Source organism: Sardina pilchardus, chromosome 18 (assembly GCF_963854185.1).
Source record: "Sardina pilchardus chromosome 18, fSarPil1.1, whole genome shotgun sequence".
NCBI classification, from domain to species: domain Eukaryota; kingdom Metazoa; phylum Chordata; class Actinopteri; order Clupeiformes; family Clupeidae; genus Sardina; species Sardina pilchardus.
Genome location: NC_085011.1, coordinates 21,821,310 through 21,835,747, shown reverse-complemented (window position 1 = coordinate 21,835,747; position 14,438 = coordinate 21,821,310). Strand labels below are relative to the sequence as shown.

Below are 14,438 nucleotides of genomic sequence, written 5' to 3'. Positions count from 1 at the left end.
TCCTTACACCAAACAACTTTGACAAGATTTGGGAAAGATTCTTGACAGATTGGAGTCTTTTTAATGCCCCCATTCAAGCTTTACTCAAAAGACAACAATCTTTCAAGAATCCTTCCCAAATTTCATCAAAGTTATTTGGTGTGAGGAGGCCCTTATCTTAACTTAAGAAATCCTAACTGTAACTGTCAATTCGATTTTTGAGTCGTCAATCGTCCCGTCAAGCCTGTTTTTATGCTTAGAAAATCCTAAGCATCATCATCTGTATCTATGATTAGAATGACAGGTTGCAAAGACAGATGGTTGCTCAAGATGGACAAACCATAATGCCAGAGGCTAGGCCTATTCATTACCTAAGTTTTTGTAATGAGGACCCTGGTCTTTCTCTCCCATTCGCCGCCTGTCACTGTCCTCACTGTCCTGTCTGATTAAAGGCATTAACCCCAACAAGAAAAACAATTCTCCAGGTTGTTGTTGGTGGTATGAGGGTGCAGTGAAGTCAGCAAGCCAAATAGTCACCCCACCTCAAGTCTACAAAGTATACAAAATCTGCCCCCAGTCCCTGACCACACCAAAGAGTCAAGCGTATTGGTATGGCTGAGCGTTGCAGTGACAATGGGGGCATTTGCATCACTGAAGTGAAGTGCTACCATTTCTTAGTGCTTGGAGAGTGAAGCTCCTCAGATGAAGGAGGAATGAAAAACAAGTTGGGGTTCCATTCTACCAATGCTGTAGCCATGGAGTTAACACTGAAGGGAACCAAATGTGCATGGGTGACATCAGTTCCTGCTGTAAAGATGTCACTTCTCAGGACCAATGAGGATCATGGATAACTTCCCATAAATATGCTACCCAGTTTGTAATTGGATACATTCGCGTTCAAGTTCAACCCCAACTGACCTCTCGCAGCAGCGAGATATGCCGGTGAAAGCAGGGGCGGAGATACAAACGCTGCTATGAAGTTGGACACTCTCTACTTCCCGTAGTCTAGATGTGACCACATGACGAAACATGAGGCACAGGCCCTTGTGGATATCAACAGGCATCTAAACGCCAGTACATACGTCTGGGATGTAAAAGCCAATTAGGGCAAAGTCCTGACGTCATGAAGGCAGGGTCTAGGCTCCGCAGTACCTGGAGAGAAACTGTGGCGCTGCGCATCTGCCACCTTGCTCCCGCAATAAGTGAAGGCCATGTGATACAAGATATGTGATATAAGATATAAGGACCATGCTGGAAATAAGTATTGTACTTTTGCATGTCATCCTTTGGATTTGTCTTTTTTTGTCTTAATCCAGAAATAAATCAATAAAAAGAAAAAGATATCGACTGCAGAGTCGTAAACACGCCCTAGATCATCGTGGACAGATTTTTACCACGTGCATCTTATGCTGCGCAGTTTTGCGCAGCGCTGCTCGATGCTGTGCCATCATGAACTCGCCTAATGATAGGGGCCACATGATTGGAAGTCACCTGATTAGGGATCACATCATGAGTACTGTTGATGAAACTGAGACCACTGTTGTAGTGAGACCATTAGAGTGAATCAATCAAGACATGACAATACATTTGATTACATTTCCTGGTCCAAGTTAACCAAGTTAACAAGCATTTCACAATAGGCCCACACTAGTAGCTGATCAAGAGTCCACATATAATTGAAAGGATCATCAGCCTGGAAATTAGGATCCTACACTGCCATTCTATTATAGTGGCAAGCATAAGTGAACACCTCCATGCTAAAGTTGACTAAAAAGAGAAATAAAAAAAATATCTTTAGGATATTTATCGTAATGCCTCAATTAAGAAATTAGGACAAATCCAACCTTTAAATTCTTCTTTAAGATACAGGGGGCATAAGTGAGTACACCCCTATGTTAAAGTCCCATAGAGGAAGGCACATTTTATTTTTAAATGCCAGTTATTTCATGGATCCAGGATCCTATGCGTCCTGATGAAGTTCCCTTGGCCTGTGGAATTAAAATATCCCCACGTCATCACATACCCTTCACCACAGAGATTGGCATGGAGTACTTTCCATAACATAATCTTTCAATGCAAATCAAATCAGCTATTAACTGAAATAAAACCATGCAGTTTTTAGGTATGGTGAAGGGTATGTGACGATGTGGGACTATTTCAATTCCAAAGGCCAAGGGGACTTTATTTAATGCCATTGATGGTTGAGAAAATTACAATCATAAATATAATCAGATGTACACAAATCTGTGCATATTGTGGCCAAAGAAACAAATACAAAAAACCTTTGTGTGGCTATATTATGTCACTTGGGCAGGGATAGAAGGTTACACGTGGGTGAGTAAGGAGTAAAAACTGACTTGGCTGTCTAAAAGGTGTTATAACTTATTCTAGGGTGCAGTTGCTTTGGTTTGAACACATGTTTACACGATCACATAAGATCATGCATGACCTCCACCATGATTACAGCTAAGAATACATAGCAGTAGTAGGCCTAAGCACTAAGCCACCCTACATCAACTTAAAAAAAAAAAAAAAAAAAAAAAAAAAAATGCTACAAGAGATGAAGCCCGGAGAGAGAAGGCAGTGCGTAATTTCTCAGAAATAATGACCAATCCGTACATCTGCTTTTCATTAATCTGTATTGTTTATAATTCCATATAGGCTACATATCCATATCCATATATTTACATAGGGCATAGCCTACTGTTTTTAAAAGTTGTTTTTATCTCGTGGCCCACAATTATAATTTAGTCTATTTTCCCACTTAATTACAAACAATAATCATATTTGACAATACCCTATGCCTAATTTAGTCCAGTCTATTTTAACGTTGCTGCAATATGACGTAGTCTATAGTTTGACAAAACTGCATTACCCAGAATGCCACAGTGAATTTCTTTCACGTGTATCTTTGGAACAACATCCGTATCAAAGGGTTCTTCAATGAATGAGAACCGTCTTTCAAACAGCATGGAGAAAAGTCGTGTCAAAGTTATTTTGTTTGATTTGGATAATACACTGATTGATACGTCAGGAGCAGGACGGGTTGCCATCCAAAAGGTATGCTGTGCGAACATTAACTTTATGAACAATAACAGTTTCCCTTTATTGTAGCCTATGCTCTGTTTGTTGTTTTAGAAATGGTGTATCGGAGCGCAACTTTCTGTCCGCCAGCTTCATTTGTTATCTCTTTGACAGCTTTGGAAGGCTACATAGTCATTTGTTCCACTCCGAATTATATCTTGCTTCTTGCTAAGGATACATACATTTATACGGGGTCGAACGTTTTAAAAAACGATTTTGAGACGGTGAAGGAAGAGATGTGGCTTGATCTCTTTCTTCTCATGCAAATTATATTAATCACGTGCCTAAAATTGAAATAACTAACGTTAGAGGTTTAGTAGGCTATCCTAAATGTTTATCCTCCTAAAGGACATATTAGGCTACCCTAGGATGGTCCGTTGGTTTGTCTCCTACAGCTCTCCAATTTAACTGGTCACATGTAACGCAATAGCCTAAACAGAACCAGGTGACGGATGCCATAACAAGGTTACCATTTCGCTCTGCTCCTTTAGGTCTGTGACTTCTTGAAAACGGCCCTGGGTCATGAGGACAGCATCAGTGATATCTGCCAAAGATTTGCTCACAAACTCTTCCACGAATCGTACGATCCCTCAAGTGGGAGAACTATTGATGATGTCCGTGTTGATCACTGGCAACAAGCTATTCGAGAGTCGGAAGGAGTCGATCGAGGAATAGCAGTCGCTGCGGAGTGCTACCGCATATGGAAATGTACGCGTCTTCAGCTGCTGACCTTCGCCCCCGCCGTGCGCACCATGTTGGAAGAACTCAGGAGAACGCACCGGCTGCTTCTGCTCACCAACGGAGAATCGCAGACTCAACGCGAGAAGGTTCAAGCGATAGGGTCGGCAGCAGAGCTCTTCAGTGCAATAGTTGTGGGAGGAGAACATCCTGAGGAGAAGCCGGCACTCTCTATCTTCACATACTGCTTTCGCCAACTGGGTGTCCAGCCACAGGACTGTATCATGGTCGGAGACAATCTGGGTACAGACATCCAGGGGGGGTTCAATGCAGGGGTTCGAGCCACAGTGTGGGTCAACGCTAGTGGGCAGGTACCCTCAGAGGGTTCTGCGAGGCCAGACTATTCCATTTCAACGGTGTTGGACTTACCCGGTGTCCTTGCTGACCTCAAATGATGTGATTAAACGTGAGCAGACAATGTGATCAAACATATGACAACAGTAGATGTTTTTTATGCTTTAATACATCAAGTTGGAAATATATTTGTAATATTTTGCATGTCATGGTCTTGCCTGATGATGAGTAAAGGTGTCCTGCTGAGTGTAAGGTAACACGAAAACAGTTAACTTAATAAAGAATTGATTACCTTATTACACTGTTCTTAAAAATATAAATCATTTGAATATCCTTTACAATTTTTAGGACCCATGGGGTATTTGGAAGTGATGTTTCTCTCACCATGTAGCAACTGACATTCTCTTCTCACACAGTCATACAGCAAACTACGTCAACATTTAGTCGTGTTCATTCATGTTCAAAAACAACAAACAAAAGAACACAGATGGACACACCCCACCCCTGTCCTTACTTCACATCGAGCTTGATTTTGATGTTCATGGCGGCCAACTCGGCCACAAAGTAGCGGAAGACGTACGGCACCGCCACCGTGTCGATGGCGTCGCTTTTGCCGCACAGCGTGCACACGGTCCGGCGCTGTCTCGTGGCCGACCAGGACGGCGGCGGCTTCTCCAGCAGCGGCGACAGCAGGCTGCCGCAGTCCATGCACACCTGCGCCACCGAGCGGTCCGAGCAGTTGAAGAGGCGGTCGTGCAGCAGGAAGGACGAGCCGTGGGCCAGCAGCGCGTCGCGCTCCATCTCGCCGAAGCGGATGCCGCCCTGCACGTTCCTGCCGCCCACCGGCTGGTTGGTGACCCGGTCCCGCGCGCCCGTGGTCCGCACCTGGAACTTGTCCGAGACCATGTGACGCAGGCGCTGGTAGTACACCACGCCCACGAAGATGTCGGCCTCCAGCTCCAGGCCGCTGATGCCGCTGTAGAGGCGCTCCGTGCCGTAGTGGTTGTAGCCGGCGGCGCGCAGCGAGTCGCCGAAGTAGCCCAGCGCCTGGTGCTCCTCGGAGAAGCTGAAGGGCGTGGCGTCGTGGCAGAGGCCGTGCAGCGCCGCCGACTTGCCCGCCATGCTCTCGATGAGCATGCCGATGGTCATGCGCGAGGGGAAGCCGTGCGGGTTGAACAGGATGTCGGGCGTCATGCCGCTCTCGCTGAAGGGCATGTCCTCGGCCGGCCACAGGCGGCTCAGGATGCCCTTCTGGCCGTGGCGGCTGGCGAACTTGTCGCCGATGGTGGGGTTGCGTGGCACGCGCACCGTGATGCACACGCGCTTGAAGCGGCCCGTGCCCTGGTCGTTGCTGCACACTTTGATGTTGTCCACCACACAGCTTTCCTGACTCCTGTTAAGCAAAAGGAAAAAAAATATTTGTGATATTTTAAAGATGGCACAATACAATAAATAGAGCACAATATAGGGATGGCATGCATGACCAGGTTTTCATGCCTGATATCGATAAGACAAAATGAGTATCTGCCAATACCTAAATCAATCCAATACTGTCTTTTAAAACTACTATGCTGTTAATACATTTTCCTGGACGCGTGCTGGAAATGTAGCAATCGGTTAAATCCAGCATTCCCAACAATGGAATGGCTCATCAACAAGTACACATTCCTGCGAAGGTGGTTTATTACTCCCATTCATTACTTAGATGCAAAAAATCCATAAAAAAAATAAATAAATGAACCAAATGTGCTAAATCATACTGTCCCTAAATTCTCTAAATTTCCCTAAAAAAAACAAGACAACCAAAACAAAACATGTAATAGGCACATCAGGTTTGGCTCCAGGCTCCCTAATGCTAAGTTTAAAATAAATGTTCAATTGAGCGATTATTATGTTGTCGTGTGTAGCCTATACCTTTTGGGTTGTGATAAGGAGGGGACCTATTATGTTTGAGTTCCGTCACAATTATTTGCGCATAGCCGCTAGCCGTGGTCAGTACTGCTTACAGGTCTCACTCATGTTGTACTGTTCACGTGAAACATGTTGCTCATGTTTTCTGTGTGACCTAGCATCTCTGTCGTGTCCTTATAACATTTTCTAGCTGAATGGATCGGATTAGTAATATTTTCATTTTCCAATATCCGATCCAGTAATTTTGCCCAATACCTATATATCGTATCGGCTCATCCATAGCACAATATCTTACTCTGTAGACATTATCCCAGTCACATCCTGACACTGAACTATTTTCAGAAATCGGCTTACTTGTAGTAGGTAATAACACCCTTGCCAGTGTTGAGGTTGATGTAACTGTAGAAGGGGTCTCCATAGTGCAACGTGGTGCCGATGGCTGGTAGCCCATCAGCGTCCAGGTGGTTCATGACTTTGGGGTCTCCCGGCTGAACCCCAAACACCACCCCATCCTCGCCCTTCACCTTCTCCGTCAGGTCCACCAACTCCGTCTTGTACACATAGCCGTAGGCAAAGCCTCGCTCCCAAGATGACTTGCTCACAATCTGAGAGGACGAAAGAAGTAAGCATGAGAACATCTTAAGCCTACCATTACACTGACAGACTTTGACAAGATTTGGGAAAGATTCTTGAAAGATTGTAGTCTAATGACCCTCATTCAAACTTTACTCAAAAGACTGCAATCTTTCAAGAATTTAGTATCAACTGAAAGGAAGCTACTCAACCACAAACCTTCCAACTTCAATATCTCGAACATGCTATGCCCTACTCTGCCGTCTTGCAAACCCCCCCAGTTTGTAAATCTAACTGAGTGTTATATACTCACCATAGCGTCCTCCATGTCGTAACCCGTGTAGGAGATCACTGCCACGATGGCGTTGGTGCCGATGGGATAGTTGTCCATATTGTAGTGATCATACATGACTGGCCGCACTAGAGGACTCTGTGGGGTTTGCAGACGGTATAGTTTGTTGTCCGAACGTTCCTTAAATGAATGAAGAGGGAAACCCATGGTCTGTTTACCTGGAAGAGGATATGGATAGAAAATTGTGTCAAAAAACAGGCACCATTTTAGATCATGAGTATGTGAACAAAATAGGTCCAATGGTCATTGGAACAGCCCAAAATGCATTGTTGTTTTTCAACTAAATATACAGAAGTTACAGAAAACACTCAAGTTGCTTCCAGTTGACCCTTCCAACAGGACTCACTAAGCAACCACAGGGTCAAGGGCATAGCAGCCAGAGCATCCTGAAAGCTCTTGCAGAGGAAGAAGTCTTACCCATCTGACACTGGTACATGTTCCTAGGACTCTGGTTGTGGTCCGAGTAAGGGATGAAGTTGGCCACCACGCTCAGCATGCTGTGTGGAAACAGCTCTTGGTGTGTGGTGACCCCTTCCTCAATCTCATCCCCAAATATGCCCACATTGATGAAGAGCTTCAGGAAAAGAATACATCCATGCATTACTCAAATGATATGAAGCAGAAATACATAACAAATGAATGTATACCGTATTCTAATCGCCCCAACTTATAGGTTCCTTTTTAACAGAAACATGCAGGAGGTAATATGCCCAATACATGAACCATATGAGTCACATTCTTCAGGTTCATGCCCTACATGCCTTTTCCAAACAAGGTGATCTACCTACCTGCTCAAAGGTGCCAATGAGCTCCTGCTTGCCCAGGGCCAGGTTGCGCACAGGCCGCACCATGCGGCAGGGAGTGGTGAAGAGGAAGAGGCCGGGGTACAAGCTGGCCTTGCCCGTCTGCGGAATCAGGACGATCTCCGTCCAGGGAGGAACTCTCTTCTCCTTCAGCACCTGCAGGGCCAGAGCGACACCACGTTGGACAAAGTGAGGACAGGAATGTGTGCTCTTCTCAACAAGAAAGACTAGTTTGCCTGGATGTTCTACTTTGATCATGTTCTAATGATCCATGAAAAAACTAGTCACAAATGCCATTAGAAGCATGACAAAACGGTCACAAAGTAACCACCCATTTACAGAGTAAATAACTTGTTTAACTTGCTACATTCAAAAATCTAATTTTACAGCAGTCAGTGCACTGTGTTACTGAGTCATCTGCTGGTGGCACAGCCCAGATAATTAAATGACTCAGATCTACTGCCCGCTGCAGTATTATTAACAGATGACCGCTTAAAGGCCCCATATTACACTAGTTTTTCAACAAGTCAAAGTATGCCTATGGGTAGCACAAAACTCTGAAGCTATTTGCATAAAATTCCGCTCACATTACACATTAGCGGCAGCTCCACTCTTGTCAGTTTCAGTCCCTTTCAGAATAAGCTGTTTGTGGGGCCAGTTGCCTTAAATGTAACTGAACTGTTGCTGGCCACGCCCCATTCTGGAACTGATTTCATGTTTACATCAACAGGCGGCATTGGTTGATAGTCAGGGAATTACGAGTTGATGTTTCTTTCTTGATGTTTCGGGTCTACGGGTCAACAGTAACGTGTATATCAACGTGCCTTGGTTAATAGGAGCGCCCCTAGAGATCAAAGGGCACCAACGTTCTTGTGTATCCTCACATTGGAGTCTCGAGTTCATGTACCAAGTTTGGTTTCGATACGTGAAAGCGTTCCTGAATCCTGACACATAATCCTACTTCCTGTTTGGTGGCTATGTGGCGGCTGCACCAGCAATTTCATTTGACCGTGACAGGCTAACGCATTTTTAAAAAATCAAAAATCCTTCCTTCCTGTAACTTTTGTGAGGCTTGGTCAAATGATGTACTGTACGTCAAGTACATGTAGAAACATCAGACCCAAATGTAAGTACAAAAGTACAGAAAAGGTGAGTTCTGAATAACACGGCCCCTTTAAAGAAGCCCCTGATGAACACAACACACGCACCTTGAACCTGCGGAGGGACTCTGCCAAGCCCGGAGCCAGCTCCTTCTCCACCCAGCCCACCAGAGCTCCGTCCAGTAGCACAGGGTAGCAGTCCGAATACGGCTGACTTGGGGTGACGTCTACTGGGGTCACTCCTTCACATCACAGTCACACACAAACATCCTATGTTAGACATGTGCCTTGGAACAGTCAATATTAGAACACAACACATACTGCTGGCCCAGTTATGGATTTATAGATGTCATAAAAAGGGTGTAAAGTTTTCATCTTCAACAGTGAAGAAGTTAATATGAAACAGAAAGCTGAAAGAAAGGCTGTACTCTTCAATACATTTAAATAAAGTTTAGATAAAGCTATACTCTTCAATATATTTACATTAGATTAAATTTAGACATAGCTACACTCTTCAAGGCATTAGGTTAAGCTTCACAATATACTGTAGATTTCAACTTGACAAGTGCATCAGTGATCCAATGCGTGACGACAAAGATGACCTCTGTCGCCACGTGGGACTGACCCAGAGAGCAGAGCAGGGCAGGGATGGTGGTGGTAGAGAGGGCAGGGGCCACGACCTCGCAGTGGGCGGTCATGTGGTTCATCAGGCCGCAGGGCTCGCCGTCGGGCGTGTGCACAGGGCACACGAATCCCCACGACTCGGGCAGCAGCCGACGCACCGACGTGGTCCTCATCTTGGCGAAGGCGGCGCCTCTGTGCACGCAGCGGAAGTGCGAGAGGTAGCGGATAAAGTTGAGCTTGTCGGCCACCACACACAGGCCTGTGTTCTGGAGCATCCCCAGGCCTGGAACAGGGGAGAGAGAGGGCCGGAAATGCCACATCCAACAAAGTTTAGCCACATCTTTCATACCAACACTATTATGTTCATACAACAGAAATCATTAAACTTTATTGATTTAACTGAAAAAAAATTACACAGAATGTACTAATACATATACGCTGAGATGCTATTCTGCATCTTAGCTTGACTCTCTTTCGTCTACTAAAAAGAGAGATTTCATTTATCATTGACTTAGTTCTGTAAGAATTTCCTGAAAGTACATGTTTTTACGCATGTCTACATGCTTCACAGTCAGCATTGATGGGACCTTCACAGACTATCATACCTGTCTTTGAGTGGAGGTTGCCTGTGGCTAGAAGATACTCAAAGGGCTTGGTGAGATCTGAGCTCATGTTGAACACCTTCATCAGGATATCAGACGAGAGGTCAGCTGGTAGCCTGTGGCCTCTCTTGTCCAAGGAGTACTTCACTGAGACCAGCCAGGCAGCCAGCTTCTCCTACGTAGACATACAAAATACAGAGAAAAGGTGAGTGATTTTGTACACTTTAACTCTATGGGTGCCTTTCATTTGGTCTTTTATACACCCTCCCTTCCTTGATCCTCGATCATCGTCCTCACTGATCTAGATAAAGAATGATGGGCCGGCAACAATGGGATAGTCTATCCAGTGTTAGTTATAGATCAGTGGGAACGCCCTTCGAGGACCGAGCAGAGAGTTTGAGAGCCACCCTATGAGAGTCACTGGGGTTGTAGTGACCTTGAGGAACATGAGGTAGAGCTGGCCCGGGGTGATGACTTCCTGACACATCAGACTGTCGGGGTTCTCCTCCATACATCCTTCCTTGGCAAAGACAAACAATTTCCGGGTCATCAGGCACAGCTGGTAGAATTTCTCCACGTCCGACTTCAGGTGGATGCACAGACACTCACTGTTGAGTTAAGTGGAAACAGTGATTTTTGGCGTATGGTTTTGTGCATATATTACTATAAGCACAAATAATACTAATACCACCACAACATAATAAACATAACATTTAAACAGCATTCATTTTGAAATGAATGACCGGTAAAACCGTTTCTGAACTGATCACTCACTCGAGTAAGTAGTGGGCACACTGCTCATGGCTGTACCAATCGGGCAGGCTCATCTTGACCCGGAAGCGTTCGCCCAGGTAGCGGAGCACCTTCTCCTTGGTGGTGCAGCCCTGCTCCATGACCACACGCAGCATCTGGGAGACACAGCTCTTGTAGAAAGAGTTGTCCTCCAGGCCTTTGATCATCTCCTGATAGATCTGGAAGTCGGAGAAGTCCACCAGTGCCTGGAGAGGGACCGAATATGATGAAGGTGAATGACAAAGTGTGTGACTGATCAGGAAAACACCCTCTTAACAAACAAAGCAGTTTGCCTTACGACTCCAGACAAATGCTAGCACTTTCCCTGCAATTCTTTGTAAATGAATGACAAAGTAAACAGTTCAGTAAATAACAAAATAAATATTTCCATTGGTAAAATGGTAACATTCTTCCCTGACACATATTAGTGTACAAGACATTGGCCGCGTTTCCCAGATTCGTTAAGAGGCTCTTAAGTGCTAAGAACTTCTTAGGAGCGTTCTTGGAGCGCTCCTAAGAAGTTCTGAACACTTAAGAGCTTCTTAACGAATCTGGGAAACCTGGCCATTGACAGTCAGAGAGGATAGTCACCTTCAGTGCAAATCCAAGGGGAATGAAGAAGAGCTCCTTCTGAAAGATGAAGTTGAGCATCACGGTGCCATTGTCCAGATAATGCAAGTTCATGTTGATGGCTGTATGCTCTTCTTTCACACAGTGCATGGAAATACCTACAGTGAAGACATATGCATATTAAACATTATTACCTCCGCCAAGGACGTCTGTCTGTCTGTCTGCCTGCCTGCCTGTCTGCAAGAAAACTCAAAAAGTAATGGATGGATTTCGATGAAATTTACCGGAAAGGTCTGAAATGACCCAAGGAAGAAACGATTATATTTGGGAGTGGCAGTGATCCATATCACCGTCTGGATCCAGGAGGCGGTTATGTTTGCGCTTGGCGGAGAGTAATAAAAATAGTTTCACTCTACCGATCATCGTAAAATGAACCCCTGTTATGTTAATGTTACAAAATGGGTGTACTTATAGTGTCTGCATTACTAAGAGGGACATAACACCAGCCCTGTATTAGGATCCTACTGCAGTGTTTTCAGTGCTTACCGTACTGGCTGTACCCCTGGCCTCGACTCTTCCACTTGGGGCGTGACATGGCAATTGGGTAGTTCCTCCTTGGCATGATAAGCATACGGATTACCTTCTCGATGCCATTCACAATGAAATAACCGCCCATCTCCTGAGAAATCATGACCAATGAAACAATATGTCATTTGAAAATTCAATTACTTCAATGAAACCATATGATGAAACCATCTCAGCAATTTCATTCCATTTGCACAGTACTCTTTGTATATTTGTATACCTCTCCCTCTTCATGGTGCTCAATGAGTTCTCCTGGTGAAAGGCCATGCAGATTGCACAGTTTAGACTTGACCATGATAGGGACCAGGCCCAGAGTTTGCTTGATGATGCCTTTTGGGATGCCGTTTACCGACCAGCTAACATCACACTGTTAATGCATTAGAACAACACTCATCACTATTTACAACACACGACTTCCAGATGTCAAAGTAACGACAACTGAACCAGAATTCAGAAATATAAATGTTTGTCAGTCAGACCATTTAAAGTAATCGGTACTGAAATACCCTAAGCAAGAACCAACAGCTACACAGCCAAACATACAACACACAACTTCCAGATGTCAAAGTAACGACAACTTCAGAATTCAAATACAAATGTTTCAGCCAGTCAGACCATTTAAAGTAATCGGTACTAAAACATCCTAAGCAAGAAGCAACAGCTACACAGCCAAACAAACAACACACAACTTCCAGATGTCAAAGTAACGACAACTTCAGAATTCAAATACAAATGTTTCAGCCAGTCAGACCATTTAAAGTAATCGGTACTAAAACATCCTAAGCAAGAAGCAACAGCTACACAGGCAAACATACCACAATCCTTGAGCGGTAGGTGCAGCGCCTGCCTCGGCACTCTGCTGGGAACACTCGCATGTCTTTGCAGATACTGCCTTTATTGGCCATTGGACTCTGTATAGATACATCAACGAAGGCCAAAGCAATCCTGTCATTCTTGTATGTAAACTCCAATGGTGGGATGGCCTGAGGACACAACAATAAAGAGTTAATGCAAAAAGGGAGTTATCCAACATCAGTCTAAAACCATCACTAATATCATTGACTAATTCGTTATATTTCAATTTCTTGCTACAATGCACGACGACACAGTTTATAAGTCCTTGATATATCATCTAGCTTTTGTGCAAAGTAAGATTTGACCAAAACGTGCATGAAAACACACACACACACACACACACACACACACACAATATTAGTCATTAGCAGCACCACTGTGGCAAAGAGGGAAATGGCAATGTAGTTTGATGGCCATGGGAAATAATGATCTAGTGTATTTCAGAGGAAGACTAGCCTGCCACTAGCCTAGAAATCTAGACGCACCTATAGCCTGCCACTGAAGGTACCCTTCTTTTAAGTATTCAACAACCCTATCAATCAGGGGATGAGTGATATTATTCAGGAGGATGCTGTTCAGTTTTTGAAGCATCCTTGTCTCTGCCACGACCTCCAATATGTTCTTAATGAGCCGGTTCAGTCTGTCCCTCACTTTCATGCCACTGACAAGCACAAGAGTAACTGATTTCGTCTCGCATTTGTGTTTATCTGCAATAATTCCATCATGTACTAATTTAACGTCAAAGTTTACTGCTGTCTAGGCCTTACTTGTTTCACTCTGACAGCAATTTAATGCAACAACGACATGTAGTTCATTGACTCGCTGCAATATAATGATCATCACAACTCAACTCTGTTCTTTAGCCTACTTAGAACAACTTCAGTTGCAATATCTGTTAACTTCACTTCAAAAACAGAGAGGAAGAGATAGCATTAGCCAAGTGACATTAACATTACCTGTACAGCCCGGCACAGTCCATCGGTGACCGCGTGATCAAACGACTCTATATGCGCTTTTGTGAGATCCTGTACTGCAGCATGTTGTTGTTCTTTGGGGACGCCAAACCCCGGTTCCGTAAGATTTTTTAAACTAGGAGCAGAGGGTAAATTACTCCACTTAGTAGAGTAATCCATGCTTGTTTTTGCTTTCACGTGCGCATGGGAGGCTGCCGGAAGTTGGTTTCTTCGTGTCAGCCTTAATGGAGTTTGAAATCATTTTCGCCACCAACTGGTCTGGAGTATGAAGTATAACCCGTCTGGGTTACTATGCCTTTGCAGCATATCATTAAGTCAATATTTTGGTTTTGTTTGGCAAGTTTTCTGAAATTGTACAGTATGTAGCCTATATGCATGCAAATGAGCACTATCTACTGCAATAGGTAATCATTTGCATACACACAGTAAGCCTAATAGAAACACTGGACACTGGACAAGGTCAAGTTCCAAATGCTTCCTCTTCTTTTTAAATTCGGTAGGCCTACAAACAAAAATAATTTTGAATCTGACTTGTTTCTACTTGAAATATAATAAAATTCAAGTATGTTACAGTAGACAATGACTCATTTACATATCTATAG

The 14,438-nt window shown here is 44.2% G+C and overlaps 2 protein-coding genes across 2 annotated transcripts; one reads left to right on the top strand and one right to left on the bottom strand.

Annotated features, from left to right (window-relative positions):
* The first annotated feature begins 2,907 nt into the window (after positions 1-2,907).
* Positions 2,908-4,391, top strand: nanp (N-acetylneuraminic acid phosphatase). The gene is made up of 2 exons (XM_062519605.1): positions 2,908-3,039; positions 3,555-4,391. Exons 1-2 carry the CDS (start codon positions 2,923-2,925, stop codon positions 4,194-4,196), a joined length of 759 nt encoding a protein of 252 aa, XP_062375589.1. The 5' UTR covers positions 2,908-2,922; the 3' UTR covers positions 4,197-4,391.
* Positions 4,392-4,547: 156 nt separating this feature from the next.
* On the bottom strand, positions 4,548-14,037 carry polr1b (RNA polymerase I subunit B). The gene is made up of 15 exons (XM_062519604.1): positions 13,819-14,037; positions 12,823-12,990; positions 12,228-12,374; positions 11,969-12,101; positions 11,444-11,580; positions 10,835-11,058; positions 10,497-10,668; positions 10,064-10,235; positions 9,460-9,741; positions 8,943-9,076; positions 7,720-7,890; positions 7,349-7,505; positions 6,893-7,089; positions 6,361-6,611; positions 4,548-5,488 (listed from the first exon to the last, which is right to left on the bottom strand). The coding sequence occupies exons 1-15, from the start codon at positions 13,993-13,995 to the stop codon at positions 4,606-4,608; spliced, it is 3,405 nt and encodes a 1,134-aa protein (XP_062375588.1). The 5' UTR covers positions 13,996-14,037; the 3' UTR covers positions 4,548-4,605.
* Between the last annotated feature and the right edge of the window lie 401 nt (positions 14,038-14,438).

Excerpts from the sequence above, each read along its gene's own strand:
- nanp (XM_062519605.1), top strand. The coding sequence starts at position 2,923 with ATGAATGAGAACCGTCTTTCAAACAGCATGGAGAAAAGTCGTGTCAAA. Across the intron at positions 3,040-3,554 it reads GACGGGTTGCCATCCAAAAG|GTCTGTGACTTCTTGAAAAC; the intron begins GTATGCTGTGCG and ends CTGCTCCTTTAG.
- polr1b (XM_062519604.1), bottom strand. The coding sequence starts at position 13,995 with ATGGATTACTCTACTAAGTGGAGTAATTTACCCTCTGCTCCTAGTTTA. Across the intron at positions 7,891-8,942 it reads AGTCCCTCCGCAGGTTCAAG|GTGCTGAAGGAGAAGAGAGT; the intron begins GTGCGTGTGTTG and ends CTGGCCCTGCAG. Across the intron at positions 5,489-6,360 it reads GGTGTTATTACCTACTACAA|GAGTCAGGAAAGCTGTGTGG; the intron begins GTAAGCCGATTT and ends TTTGCTTAACAG.